The sequence below is a fragment of the Grampus griseus genome (assembly GCF_964374135.1).
Source record: "Grampus griseus genome assembly, chromosome: 17".
NCBI lineage: Eukaryota > Metazoa > Chordata > Mammalia > Artiodactyla > Delphinidae > Grampus > Grampus griseus.
In genome coordinates this window covers 52,658,945-52,674,100 of record NC_139011.1, presented here as the reverse complement: position 1 = coordinate 52,674,100, position 15,156 = coordinate 52,658,945, and the positions used below count along the sequence as shown (strand labels likewise).

At 37.4% G+C, this 15,156-nt stretch overlaps 1 protein-coding gene across 1 annotated transcript; it reads right to left on the bottom strand.

The window, feature by feature from the left end:
- Positions 1-2,118: 2,118 nt before the first annotated feature.
- SLC7A13 (solute carrier family 7 member 13) lies at positions 2,119-13,992 on the bottom strand (the record flags this gene model as incomplete). Its single annotated transcript, XM_082674670.1, is given in 8 exon segments — positions 2,119-2,240; positions 2,243-2,384; positions 4,602-4,963; positions 9,376-9,507; positions 13,309-13,400; positions 13,402-13,765; positions 13,768-13,921; positions 13,924-13,992. Coding segments are annotated over 8 exon segments (1,437 nt in total).
- Between the last annotated feature and the right edge of the window lie 1,164 nt (positions 13,993-15,156).

Here is a 15,156-nt window from a genome sequence, read left to right as displayed (position 1 = left end):
GGACAAGCTAAAAGAAAAGCTAAGAGAACAAAAGACAAACACACGAAAATGACAAAAACAGAAATTAGAAAATAAATGTTTAAAAAGACAAAAACAAAGTAAAAACACTATGAAACAAAACAACACAAAAATAAATATCAAAAGAACAAACCAACAGAAAACAAAATCACAAAACAAATGAAAACAAAAACCAGACAACAAAAAAGAGCAGAATAATAACAAGAAAAAAAATAAAATAAAATTAGAAAAATAAAAAATATGTTAGAAAAAATAAAAATGAAACAACAAAACACAACATCAATAAATAAATAAATAATAAATTTTAAAATTTTAAAAATAAAAGTAAGGATTCCATGGTGCCTCTTCCATCAGTGCCCTTGCCCCCATGGTGAGCTCCGTGCAACCCACACTTCCCCAGGAGGCCCTCCAAGACCTTTAGGTAGGTCTCTGAACCCATTGTGTCAGCCCCACCTTTGCGTGTGTTTTTTTCACCAGCATCTGCTCCTGAAGCTGGCCCAGAGCACATGTGCCCACACAGGCCAACTGGGGCACAGACTTCCCACCTGTACCCATGCAGCCAGAGGAGGCTTTGGTGGGGGTGGGACACAGGCCTGGGGCCCGTGCAGCCCTCGGAGGCTTTGAGGGGTGCGGTGCTCAGGCCCAGGACACACATGGCCAGAGGAATCTTTGTTGGGGTGGTGCGCAGGCTGCCAGGACCCACCTGGTCCTTGGAGGCTTTGGGGGAGCTGTGCTCAGGCCCACTGGGACCCGTGCAGCCAGAGGAGGCCCTGGCAGAGCAGGGCTCAGACCCAGGCCCCTAGCAGGCTCACTGGGGCCCAAGTGGGTAGAGGAGACCCTGACTTGAGGGGTGGGCAAGCCCACTCAGGTGTGCCCACTGCCCAAGGAGGCCAGGTCAGCAGGTGGGGAAGGTCACTGCAATGGCGGCCCTGCCCTTTGCTCACCAATTAACAATGGTGCCCGACTTCTCTGGTGGCCCAGTCTTCCTCTGCCAACCTTCCCGGCTGTGGAGCCCTTCCCTCTTGCTGCCCCAGGCTGCCTCCCCACCGTCAAAAGCCATCCCCTCCCCAGGTCCACCCTCCAAACCTCACTCTCCGGTACCCAGCCCTCCTCTCCACCAGGAGACACACAACTCAGGCTGAGGTGCACAGTGCTGTGACATAGACCATACACATAGGTCCCACTGTGTCCCGCCCTCTACAGACCAGCTGCCACATTCCCCTCTGATCCCGCAATCCCCTGAAGGTCCCTCTCTGTCCCCTGATCCCCTCACCATGAATAGGGCCCTCTGAGTGTGGGAATCTCTTTTCTTCCCTAGCCCCACTTCAGGGGCTCCAGTCCTGTCCCACCTCCACTTTTCTTGCCCCCCTCCTTCCCTCCCACGTCATAGCCAGTTGCACAGAGATTCCTCCAGTCCCCGTGGGTGTCTGAGGTCCCCCACTAGTGCTCAGTAGGTGCTCTGCAAGAATTGCTCTGATGCATTCTTGTGTACTTGTGAGGAGACGTGAACTCCACACCCTCTTACTTGGCCATCTTGACTCCGCCCCCTTCTCCAAATGGGTTGTTTTCTATATTCAAATCAGCACCAAAAGAAGGACTCAGGAAAGTTGAAGAGAATGCTTTTTAATTTAATTTAATTTATTTATTTATTTTATTTTTTATTTTTGGCCATACAGCACCGCTTGTGGGATTTCAGTTCCCTGACTAGGGATTAAACCCAGGCCACAGCAGTGAAAACACTGAATTCTAACCACTAGATCATCAGGGAACTCCCATGCTTTTTTATTTTTAATTGTTAACTTTTATTACAAGACAACCACAACTTCAGTAAAGAAGGGGTGGGGTGTAGAAAAAATGGAAGAGTGGGAGAGACATCAGCAATATATCAATGCAAACCAAGATTTAAGCTTTCTGCAAAACAACAGAGCTTTCATTACACATTACAATTTCTGTGTGAGTTTTAAAGATAGGTACTGTCCTGTGTACTTCTGTATATATCATCTCATTTGAGAAAGAAAGTTACCATAGGTACTTTATCATTAATGTTCCATTATGTGCTTAATCTTTATTTGGAACTTGGTGTGTTTTTAGAAGGCTATTTTATTTCACAGTTCCTACTTCTACTTCTGACATCTGTTCATCAGACACTTCAGGGATGCAAATATTAAACAGCAATTGTAAATAACACGTCATCTTCTCAAACCAAAGCAACCTCAATTTAGATATATTAAAGGTATATAAAACAGAAGTCCACTGAGAATAAAGAGACACACATAGATATAATACATATGTGGAGACTTCACCAAAGGTATCAAAACCAAGCACAGGCTGATAGCTATTGCTACCAGTAGAAATGGCAAAAACACCTGAAAAGAGCAATTTTTTTTTTAAATTAGATATTAAAACCCATTTAAGGTACTTACATATTTACATAAACAAAAAGTAAGATATAAGCTACTGATAGAAAATGGGTTAAATTATCCATGAGTTTACAGAAATCTGGCTTACTATTTAAGATGTTGAAAATTATTGTTAGGGTGTTGGCTGTAGGGAATGAACATCTAGCATTTGACTGTTCGTGAGTGAAAATAATCATGACCATTTGCCGGTAGGGTAAACATCTTCTGGTCTAGAAGGCATGAGTTCTTTAAGAGGGAGTTCCTAAGGCCCAAAGGAAGTCAAAACAATTTTCCCAGAAAAATATCTCAAGGCAGTAGGAAATTCATCTCAATAACACAGAGTATCCTCAGACCCTCTGTTGCTCAAGTAGATATTGACAGGTAAATATTATGGCTCTGTAGGCTCAGTATATTAAAAACAAAACAAATCAAAATAAAAACTTTGGCCAAAACAATTCTCCTTATTTTTTGTGGATTTTTTTGGCTTCTGTTTTGGCCAAAAACGTTGAATCCCTATCCTTGGCACTTGCTTTGTGTTAGTATTGCAAGTGTTTTGCACCAAACATTACCCTACCTAGGGAGAAAATTCAGTAGGCAGTCACTTTTGCAATGCATTTAAGAGATAGATATGAATCTATACCTCCAAAGTATAACACAGCTAGTCACAATTTATTAAACCCTTTAATTAGAGTGTCACTCATTTGGGGTTTAAATCATTAAGAAACTCCTTTTAATTGGTAAAATACCCCTGAGAAAGATAACCTATCATCTCAGAGCTTACCATCAGTTATCCAAAAACTGAGAGAGGAGAGAAGAGCATTCATGTGGGCATTAGAGACAAATTTCAAGCACTTACGCTATGGTTACCCTTGCCTTCCTTTTTGATGCAAATGAATATCAAATAATAATATAAATAATAATAACTATCAATATGGCTCTGTATTGTTTGCATGCCTTAGCTCATTTAATACATCCCACATTCTTAGGAGGTAAGCATTATTTATTCCCATTTTAGGTCTGAAGACACTGAGGATCAGTGGTTAAAAAACAAGAAGATTCCCCTTCCCTATGTACTCTCTGAGCATACTCTGGAGGCCACCACGTAGCAATGCTCATACTATGGTTTTGGTTCATCTGACTGTCTACATAGATTATAGTCTGCCTGAATGCAGAAGCCAAGTCTTATTCCTTTCTGCACCCAGAATACCTAGCAAGGTATTCAAATCATAGTGGCTTCTCAATAATTGATATAATTAGGGGATGGCTGGATGGAAGTAGAAGGAACTGAAAAGAAAAGATGGTTGTAAGTCAACCAAAGCTGATGATTAGAATGTTGCTTCCTCCCAGAGTTCTTTCTTATATTTTGAACTTAGTGAGAGACAAACATCTTAAAGAGACTGCCTAGATTTGAATCTTGGCTCCACTCCATGCTGTGTGACCTTGGGCAAGTGACAACTTTTATAAACCTATTTCCTTATCTGTAAAATGGGGATAACACTAGTATCCATCTTCTGTATTACTGAGAGAAATAATTTTGATAATCCAAGCAAAGCTTTTAACATGATGCTGAGCCAACCAAGCCTGTTTTACTACTCTGATAATCAAAGCATCAGGCCACCTTTCTCCAAGTTTCCTTATGCTGTCCAGTTTTTTCTTCTTTCCTTTTCTATGATTAAAGAGCACTCCTGTGAAACTCTTCTTCATCCAGACTGAAAGTAAGTTTAAATGTAAGTAGAATTGAAAGGATGGAATTTGTTGGTGATCAAGTTAAGCTGACGTTTCAGGACAGGAGATGCTATAACTCGTGACCCCACAGCAGCACTTGCCTATTTCCCACCTGCAAAATCTGACCCTGACTGTGGAAGACACTGGTATGCAGTGGTAGCTATCTACAGAACTAAACAAAGTAATCTCTGCTGAAAAGACTCATAATGATTTGTCTGACAGTCCAGAGGACTATCCTTCTCTCTAATAAACCAAACAGAACCTGAGAGATTTTATATTGAGTAAAATCTACCCAATAAAAATAAAAATTAAAACTAAGACCAAATTATCTGTACATGCTTCACAATTTGTTAGTAATAAAAAGATCTACTTGTAGACATTCTGAATATAGTCTTCCAATACATTTACACCCAGTATCTTTGATTTCACACAGAAAAAAATTAGAAAACTCACTTTTACCTTATAAGGTCGAGGTAGATTGGGCTTTTGGTATCTCAGTTTTAGTATTCCTGTCATTGATAAAGCAGACCAAATAGAAACTACAATATAAAGATAGCTTATCAAGTCAATTAGGTTTGTCAAGACAACCGCGATGGACACCATAATGACAAGTAGTAACACAGACATAAATGGAGAGGAGTAAATATTAAGCATGTTAAATAACAAAGGCAGCTGGCCCTCTTGGCCTGCAATGTATATTACTTTTGATGATTCAAATACATTAATCAGAAGGTTGCTAAATAATGAGGCAGAAATACCAAAAGGAATAACCCATGTTAATGAGGGGATAACTCTATCAGTCCATGTGAGAGCCACAGCATCTGCAGAAAAACCAGAACACACAGAAGAAAATGTATTTAAAAAGATAATGATAAAACTTTTAAAATTATTTTTTAAAAAAAGGAGGACATTTAAAAAGTCATTAAAAATTTGAATTTCATTTAATTTCACACTTTAATTCCTTATGCATGTGTCCATTTTAGCTCTGTCAAACCAGTTATTATTTTATGTGTCTTCCCCAACAGACAAGGAATTTCACTTCTTGAGGGCAAAGATCATTTACTTTCTATAAAACTACTTCATTCAGTGACAGACATAGAGTAAATTTTCAATGATACTTGTGAAATAAATTGATTTTGTTGAATGGATGATTGAGTGAGTGCTTAAACTAAAACTAGTTTACAGAGTACTGATAATTACAGTCAGAGTGAAAAAAAAGCACAGTGCAATGCTTCTGACACAGGAATGAGACTCACAAAGTTCCCATATCATGGTGCAATTTGAAATACTTAACAGAAATAAAAATAAACCATATAGATAAGGAAAATAAATTACACACAGATTAAAATACTTATGACTTCTGGGCACTAGCCTAAACTATAGACCAGGGGCTCTCAGGGGAGGTGGTTTTGCTCCTCAGGGGTCATTTGACAAAGTCTGGAGACATTTTTGGTTGTCACAACTGAGGAGGTAGGAGGTTACTGCTGTCATCTAGTGGGTAGAGGCCAAAGATGCTAAATATCCTACAATGCATGGGACAAAACAACAAAAAATGATATGGTCCAAAATATCTAGTGCTAAGATTGAGAAACCTTGGTATTGACCAATCTTTAGAGAATATTGAGATTCTTTTACTTAAAGGTGAAGAGATCTTATGAATGCTAATTCAGTATAAGTCAGTAGATATAAAAGGCATCAGTGAAAACAATTATCCACTATCTATGAATCTATCTGAATCCAATTCATATTATGTAAGATATATAAGCTAGGATAGATCATTCAGACTCAGAAAAAAAAATTCTCAGTTTTTCGGTGGAAAGAGTGCAACACGATCTTGTGTCCCTGGGGGTAGGGGTCCTCCAGGGTTATGGCAAAGTTGTTTTCCAGGAGAGCCTCCAGCACGTCAACATACTGGCTTATAACAAACAGTAAAATTTTTTCAATATGATGAAATTGAAATTTCATCAGTGGTTCCTGTTCTTTAAAGTCTATTTTTTAAAGCCCTTTCAAATAGCCTCAAGTTCTCTTTTCACTATTCTCTTTAATGCTATTCTATAATATTGGGCCTTGTTTTAAAATGTCTCTTGCCTCACTTAATATTCATTTTAAATAAGGTATTGTTGGTTATTCCTCCTGAACAGTCATACCTCTGCACATTTTCCATTTTCAGACACATTTCAGAAATACTTCTTTTCAGTAGTGAAGCAATTGTTCTCCTTTGAGTTCCCATCCTTTTCAAACCTGGTTGGTTATAATTAGAGGAAGTTCTAGTTCAGCTCTGCTGCATAATCTTTATCTCTATCTTACAATTGATTTTTTTTTCTTTTTCATTACTTCCCTTATGTTATTTATTTTCTTTAAAAAATTATATTATAAATGCTTTTGATAAAAAGTAAAATAAATAGCTCCAAAACACATAAAGTAAAAATGTGTCCCTTTCTTTGCCAATCCTTCATTCACACACCCCAGAAGTAACTACCATTAACATCTTTTTTGATATTCTTTCATAACTTTTCTATGCATATATAAGCATCTGTGAGAGGTATGTATATATGTATATATATGTATTTGTGTGTGTGTGTGTATGTGTGTGCTCCTGCATGGTAAATCTTGCTTTTTTCACCTTCCAATATATCTTGATCATATTAATACATATACATCCATCTAATTATCTTTAAACTTTTTCAGTATTCCATTATATAACTGCAACTTAAATTATTTACTATTTCCATATTGGTGGATTTTTAGGTTATTTTCAATTTTTTACTAATTAAAAATGTGCTTTAATGAACACACTTGTGCCCTCAGGTGTTGGTGCACTTCTCCTCTGAGAGTAAATTCTTAGAAGTGGGATTTGTGAGTCAAAAGGTATATACTTTTTAAAATAAGCTAGGTATTACAAAATTACCCTCCAAAAATGATTGTACCAATTTACTAGTAAGTGAGTCTAACATTTTCAGTTTCCTCTCAAAGTACTTAATCACGCCTGGTTGACCAGTTATCTGCAGACTGCTTCTGGTCAAAGAAACCTTCTTAGCCTCTGCTCCCAGACAATGTACTTACTCTTTTCGATTATCTTTTCCTATGCCAATAGTCTCTAGTTTCAAGTATGACACGGAACCCTCAAGAACACCAAGTGGGAGCAACCTTGTCAACAGTGTGTTAGCAGGGCTTTCAGGAACTTTGAAATCCTCAGGCTGAAAAAGCCAGAAACCTGTACTCCTCCCTATGACATTTCCACAAACCTCACTGTAGAGGGACAGGCTTCCCCTACTGTGCTGTAGAACTTACTCTATTTTTTCTTCTAAGAAAGACACACACATCCTAGATGGTCTATATCCCTTTGTAGCTTTTCATGTCTTTTAAATATACCCATTTGTTTGAAAACATTCACTCCTTAATCCTTAAAATTCCTTAATTTAGGAATCCATTTCTTTTGCTTATAATTTTTTCTCCTACTATATAAATTTTGCTGTTCATTAAAGAAAATTTGGAAAATTTAGTAAAGAATAAACAAAAATCACCCTCAATATCATTCCAACAGGTCATTATTAATTAGTTATTGATATTTTCTGTTTTATATTGTAATATAGATCCTGCCTTTGCTCTCATTATTACATTATAAACAGTTTTTTTACTTTAAGTATTCTTCAAAAATATGATCTTTGAAAAATCTCAAGATGGTCTATTATATACATTTCTATAAATTATTTATTTATTTCAAATTTATTGGATATTTTGGTGGTCCTTAATTTTTTGCTTTCATAGGTAATGCTATGATGATTGTCCCTGTACATACATTTTTCATGTATAGCTCTGATTATTTCCTTAATGTAAGTTCATAATACAATAAAAGGTAGATATTTGAAATCAAAAATATTATTTCAGAATTTAAACATCTAAGGATGATATGTCTAAAAAAATTGTATCAATTATAGTCAAAACACTTCATGTGTCTTCCATACATGCCAAAACTAGTATACCGCCCACAAAAATGCTGCAACTGTTATGACACACCAGAAGAGATATTCATCATTTTTAACAACGAGTATGGCCAGAGCACTGGCCAAAACAGATGCCAGGTTCAGTGAGCCATTACGGCTGAGCCAGCTGACCAACAACCCTGACCACACCTGTACGTAGCTTCATAAATTTATTTTCTACATAATCAGAGTAGTTAATAAATCATTACTTGTTTTTGTCCAATTTAGCAATTGGTTTGTTCCCACAAATACTCAGAATCTTGACTATTTCTAGTGTACAGCTCCCTAACAGAGCTAGACCACTATGAATCAACACTGATACCATGCATTGGCAGCTTCCTACATGGCAGTAACACAAGAATTGAGGCAAAGTGTGTTAGGACTTTTATATTAAACCTCCCTTAGATTTATTTCCAGTGCCCCAAAGATTTACCAAAACAGTAATAGCTACTCAAAAGACATTAGTTCCAAAAGTACTGGCTGATAACTCAACGTTTAATGCTGATTTGAGGAAATTGCTTGTCTTTCATATTTCCTGTTCCTCATTTCTTTCCAAATTTCTTTTTATTCCTTGAATCTGTTACTCATTTTTAAATATATGTTTATTTCCTTAATATTTTCCTATTCTTTCATTTTTTATTCTACAACTAGGACCCTAAAATAGTTATCTTTTAGTCAAATTTCCAATATGTTCAGGGCCCTTTGCCACTATAAATTTTAGAGTTATTTATGGTAAATAACAACATTATATTACATATTAATCATATTAACTATGTATATCAGTTGACCATTAGCATCTATTCTTTTAACTACTAATGTCCTACATTTCAAGTTTATCATTCTTTATGTCACCTAGAAGAACATTTGGAAAATTCATGTTGTGAAATTTTTAGTAGATATAATATACATATTATATATATTATAAGCACTGATTACACAGTGTCACTCTGGTGAGAAGAGATCATGAAAGGAATACTAACATTTTGAACCCAGTCTGCACCATACGCCATCATTATATATACTTTTCCATATTATCAGAAAACACATTACCAAGCTTAAATGTGAAACTCATTTCTAAGACAAATCATGCTCTTTGGCCCCTCTGTTATTTTTGAAAATTACAAGTTGACTCTCTATAAAATAATGAAAAGCAAACAGCAGTCTCAACTGGTAAAATGATACTTACATATGCTAAAAGGACCAGAACTGTCCTTATTATTATTTATTGCCTTAGTTATTTACGTACAAACCTGAAGAGAGAATTTCCTTGGGTGTCAGAACAGTCAGGTAGGAAATGTTAACCAGTAAATAAACAATAGTCACCAGAGGGAATGCAATAAATATGCATTTTAGAATTGTCTTCCTGGGTTTCTTCAGCTCCCCTATAACACGCAAAAGAGCAAAATCACAACTGGTAAAACTTATGCCTTAAATTAACCTTTAAAATTGCTCCATGTATCAAGTGTTGGGCTGGACTCTTCCTATCCGCCCCAGCCACCACCACCACCACACGTGCATGCACGCACACAATAGGAACTGCTACACACACACCTCCTTTCAGAACTTGGTGCTAAATGAAAAAAAAAGGGGGTTAATGTCTTCATTTCCCCCATAGATGGTAAAATTTCTGAAGAAATGCACAAGAATGAAAGTGAAAGCTTAGCCCATAAGACCCTGTACGTTCGGAGTCTACCTGTGTCTTCAGTCTCCTTTGTTAGGTACTTGGTAATGAGTTTGAGTAGTGGGAATACAGTGGTGAGCAAAAACAAACATGAAGCTCAACATTAAGAAGAGGACCTATGATTAATTCAATAATCACCTAAAGAAAAGTTAAAATAGTGGCTGTGGTAAGCGTCCATGTGAAAAGGGAGAAAGGGCTGTGAGAATACAGTATATGACAAGTTGATGATCCCCTTTGCTATCCGTGCTACAGGCACACTGGTCTTCTTTCAGTTTCTCAAAAGTGTCGTGCTCCTCGTTGCCTCTCAGCCTATTCTCTCACGTGGAATGTTCTTTCCTTTTCTAGTTGCCTAGTTGACACTTACCCTTCCTTCAGCAATCATAACTTCTTCTGGGAAAATAGGAGCTAAAAATCTCCTAGGCTAACAAAATTGTCCTATTATACATTCTCATAGCATTTGTGAAAAGAGTAAAAGAGTCCGTCATAAATACTCTCTCCCTGTAGTCTCTTCACCTTCCCTTTATGCCAATATCAAGTGCAGAAAAGACGTGATTTAGCATCATATATAATGATTTTCCAGGATAGTCTTATTCTCAAATATTGCCCCATTTGTGACACCATTTTCCCCAGTCTCACCGTTCTCTGAGAATTATCCTTGACATAAAGAATTGAACATTATAGCTATGTGTACACAATGTGACTCTGTGCCCTGGTAATAGGTAACAGGACCAAGCACAGACCTCTGACTCACTGGAAGCCAATCATTGCCAGTACACGAGAAGATTTCTTGTAAGAATTTGAACCATATGTCAACAAAACTGAGAGAATCAGGAAAAAAGCACGTAATGGCAGCACAAAAATCCAGCTAATAACTCTAGTTTTTAAGTTCTAGAGCTTCCCTAATTCCTGTTGCTCCTGAAGACTGGTTGCTCAGGTCTCCCTTGAAATACAGCATTATTCTTGCAGCAAGTTCCCCTTTGCTAGTTTAAGCTAATGTGTGTGGGTTTCTGTTACTTAAAGCTAAATCCCTCTGACTAATAAATATTTGTCCTTTGACAAATGTCAGATTCCTTCCATCTGCATCTGCCCAAAGGTTGAATGTAATGCCCATGGCATACACAAATATGAGCTGATTAAGTACTTGATGAGTAAAGAATTAGAAAACTCTCATTTAAATGCTGCCTGAACCACTTAACTATTTATGAGCTTCTGGACAATTTATTGACTGTCAAGGTTTCAATTTCCTTACCTGTATATTGGGGAAATGGAAAATACAGAGACAACAAAATTCCAATCAGATGCCTAGCACTTAATAAGTTATTAATGACTATGGTTATTAGTTAAAGATTTTGGGCAAGCAGAAGGGCTACTTTTTAGGATTACCTGTACTTTCCTCTGGGCCTTTTGCTCTTTCTCATTATGTATTAGATTGTTACAGAGGGGATAGGAATATAATACAATATAATATACAATATAATAGCTAGACAGGTAGTGAATATCCTTGGTTTTGAACTTAAAAGATGGCTGTTCCTAGGGTAGGCAAAGTCAGCTGCCTACAAATTACTATTTTACTGGTAAAAGTGTTACTTAGAAGTTAGTTATACTTAAAATTTATTAAGTGAATTAACAATCCCAGCATACACTGAAATTCCTTCAGCTTTTGTTTACTGCTAGCTGGTTTTCAAGAATTCTGTAATAATTGATAAGTTAGCAAATTTTGTTAATCTGTCTTCAGCAAAGTCATCTAGCAATGAAACATCTTTGGCAATGGAACAAAATGAAACTGGCACAGATAGACACCAAAGATATCTCTTCTATCCTTAAAAGAGAGAGAGAGAAAATGAGAGAGAGAGAAAAAGAAATTTTTTCTCATTATGCTAACCTTTCAAATTGCAGTGACCCATTTACCCATAAAAGACTAATCTCTTATAGCTTTCTTTTCTCAATACTTCACTTTTAAATTCAAAGCCAAATTTCCTCTCATGCTCAAAATTCGCCAATGACCTCTTAAAATTTTTTCTGATCAGCTCTCACACTCTTCAATTTCTGAACCATTTCACCATGTTGATTTCACCTTCTTTTGGAAACATGGTGATTTTCTTTCATAATTCTCTAAACATCCTCTGGCTTCTTCAGCAGATCCTCTTTCTCCACATACTGCCTAAAAGTTGGCATTCTCCAGTCGTCTGTCTCCAGTCCTACGCCATCTTGTTCTCCTCTCTCTAGGTACTTGGCTTAGCAATCGTATCTATCATAAAGCCCATCAGGTGGAAAGCATTTTTGCAGTCACCCAAGATTGTGTGCCATGTCTTATACACACCTGCACACTTCTAGTCTCCACAGCTTCACTCAGATTTTTCTACTGCTAGAACTTTTTGGATTCAATGAAAATTGCTACCTTTTCCACTTGATGACACAGCAAAAGGTGATTTTACCTTCCACTGAATTTCCATAGTAATTATATTTTTCCCTTGTAGCCACTTATTAAATACTATCATGCCATTATTTGCTCATAAGGCACAGAATTATAGTGATTTTAAGTGATAATGCCCATTTTTCAAATGAAGGAGAAAAAAAAAATAAGTCCAGAGAGTTACTTGCCAAGCTAGTAAGTGGCAGAAGTCAGGCCAAAATCTAGGTATTGCCAGTTCTACTAGACTATAACCCTCTTTGGGGGTAAAGAATACATCTTACTCATCTTCAGGCCCTAATACAGGACTTTAAAAATAGTCAGTGTTTAAAAACATATCTGCTGATCGAGCGATTTAATGAATGATGGACACATCAGTCACTACAGGGGGTACTAAGATTAAAGGAAAAATGTGTTCAATAGTAGAGCGTCTGCTTCATGTTTAAATGTCAAAGAAAAAAACTGATAAAATGGTTGACTTTGAGAAACATGAAATAAGTGTGCAAGTTTCCTGAGGAGGTGAGAGGGAAAGGATACAGGTAGAGTTCAAGGGAAGAGACTGACGTTGAAAGTGGAGAGAAAACTTTTGTCCTGATGTTGAAGGGAAGAGTATTAAGTCCAGCCTTAGAGCAATCAAAGATATCTATGATTCTATTCTTTTTAAAAATACTTAAGAGCCTGAGTGTGTCGCACCCACCCACCCATAACACAAACATAGTCTGCATTGGATTATTCTTGGATTCATGGTTTCATGGAAGGGGAGTATTTCCACAGCCCGAGAATTCATCCATTAATAGAATAAAAACTAGTTTGACATGGAGGTCCCATATCTGTGGTCCCGGAATAGAAAGCTGAAAAAGAGAAGTTATTCCAGAAAATAAATACTTTGGAATAACTGTGGGAAAAATTAAGAGTAGGTGATAAGTGCAGAGCTGGCATATCTTGATCTGATTTAGAAAATAATAAGGAAGAAAAAATAGATTGAATCATTTATTTTAAATGAAACCCAAAATATAATAAAAGATGTGCATTTCACATGGCGTGCAATAAGTCATGGCTTGAGACTTTTTTTCTCAAGGTATTGTTGGTTACCTGCTATATACATAGAGTATCCTCCACCTGAATATGAAAAATATCCTTGGAAGACAGCTTCTGTAAACTGGGAGGCTTCTGGAAACTCAGCACCGAAGGAGTTCTAGATTCTGCTTCCTCCCTCTCACCAGCAACACTCCTCCACTTAGGGAAATAAGGCCGAGTATGGCCATTTTCAGCACGGTGCTGGATATCTGAAGCCAAGTCACCTCTTTCACACCACGAAAATTTAGGATTCCCACAATCCACAATGTGGCCGGGGCCAGACATTTCTTTGGCAGCTTTGGAGCACAGCAGCTGGGAGGAAAAGGCTGGATGCTGTACCCAGTGAGGAGCGGAGACTGACTGGCAGCTAGCCCTGGCCCCAGAAACAAGGTTATCCAGAGGTTCAGGAAAGAGATCAAGTTGTCAAAACATTTCTTCAGACAATAGTAGTGAACTCCACAGCATGGAAAGTTATACCTATCTCTGCGGAGCACAGAGAGGTCATAATGGGCAATAAGGCACAACCAGCCCAGATGCACAGGGAGAGCCCCACGTTCATGCACGAGTACTTTAATACCCCTTTGGGGGCCACAAAAATGCCTGCTCCAATTAAATTAACATAATTATATTAATTAAAAAACTTGTGCCCCAGGAATATCCAAATACGCACTTGAGCTGTATCTTCCTCTCTGCATCCATTGTAATTGAAGAATTTTTAAATTTTATTTATATAGATTATAATTTCTGAATTTTCTTGCCTATGTTGCTGGAAAGGATGTTCATGGATTCTCTGAAATAAAAGAGTGCTGCCCTTTTTTTACACCGTTGTTAAATATAGCCTATGTTCAATCATTGACAAAATATATGTGATGCATCCAAGTAAAATAATGTAAGATTACTTGGAAGGGTTTAAGTTTGACTTGTTTTTTAAATTATTATCAAAATAATACATTCAGATGGGAAAAAAGGATTTCAATAAGACAGGGTATTACAGCAAAAAGCAGGGGTTTCCTGCTCTACTTCACTCCTTCCCAAACATATTCCCAGTTCTTTTCTCTGGAAACAACCATTTAAAAGTATATATGGTTTTGGTTCTTTTTGGTGGTTACTTCCACAACTCTAAACAGTACGAAAATACTTTTATTCTTAAATATCTCTACTTAAGAAAGTGTCCGTTGACTTCCTCCCATGAACACTGAGGAATTAGCTCAGTTACTATCCTCTCATTTACTCTGCTCCCTCTTCCTCCCATTTTTACCATCAAGCTTTCAAGAAACCAAGTATTTACCTTTAATCAAGTTCATGGAAACCAATTAACAAGGTGAGGGAGTGAAAGACCCTGCAACATAAGCCTGTCCCCTAAACAGCCATCATTCTGGCTTCCTGGGTCACATGCAGAAAGATGTGGACAGGAAGTAGAGGATGAGGCCTGACCCCCATGGACAGAAGGAAAGAGGATCCTGATCATCTGAGCAAGGTCTGAGCCTTAATAGCTCTTATATATGTTGACTCTATAATGCAAAGTGTTGTCCTGAGCATCTCTAAAGCCTCATAAGCTTGGAGCACACCCCCTGCCTCGGAAGTAAATTATTTCCAAATTATCCTTTAAGAGTAAATGAAAATGAAGTTGTTTATGTTTTTGCTTTGGTTGTGGGTAAACTGGCTATTTTCTGGCAGATTGCATCTGATCCGCCAGAAAGTCCAGTAATAATACTGTACAGATCTCAATAAACATGAGTGGGTTCGCTACCCAAATGAAAGCATGCCTCCCATCCTATCCCAGAGAGAAGGACCTAGGAGTGAGGGAAGGAGACCAGAAAGCTCACCTTAAAATAGAAATACAGTATGTGAAATAAGCCACAC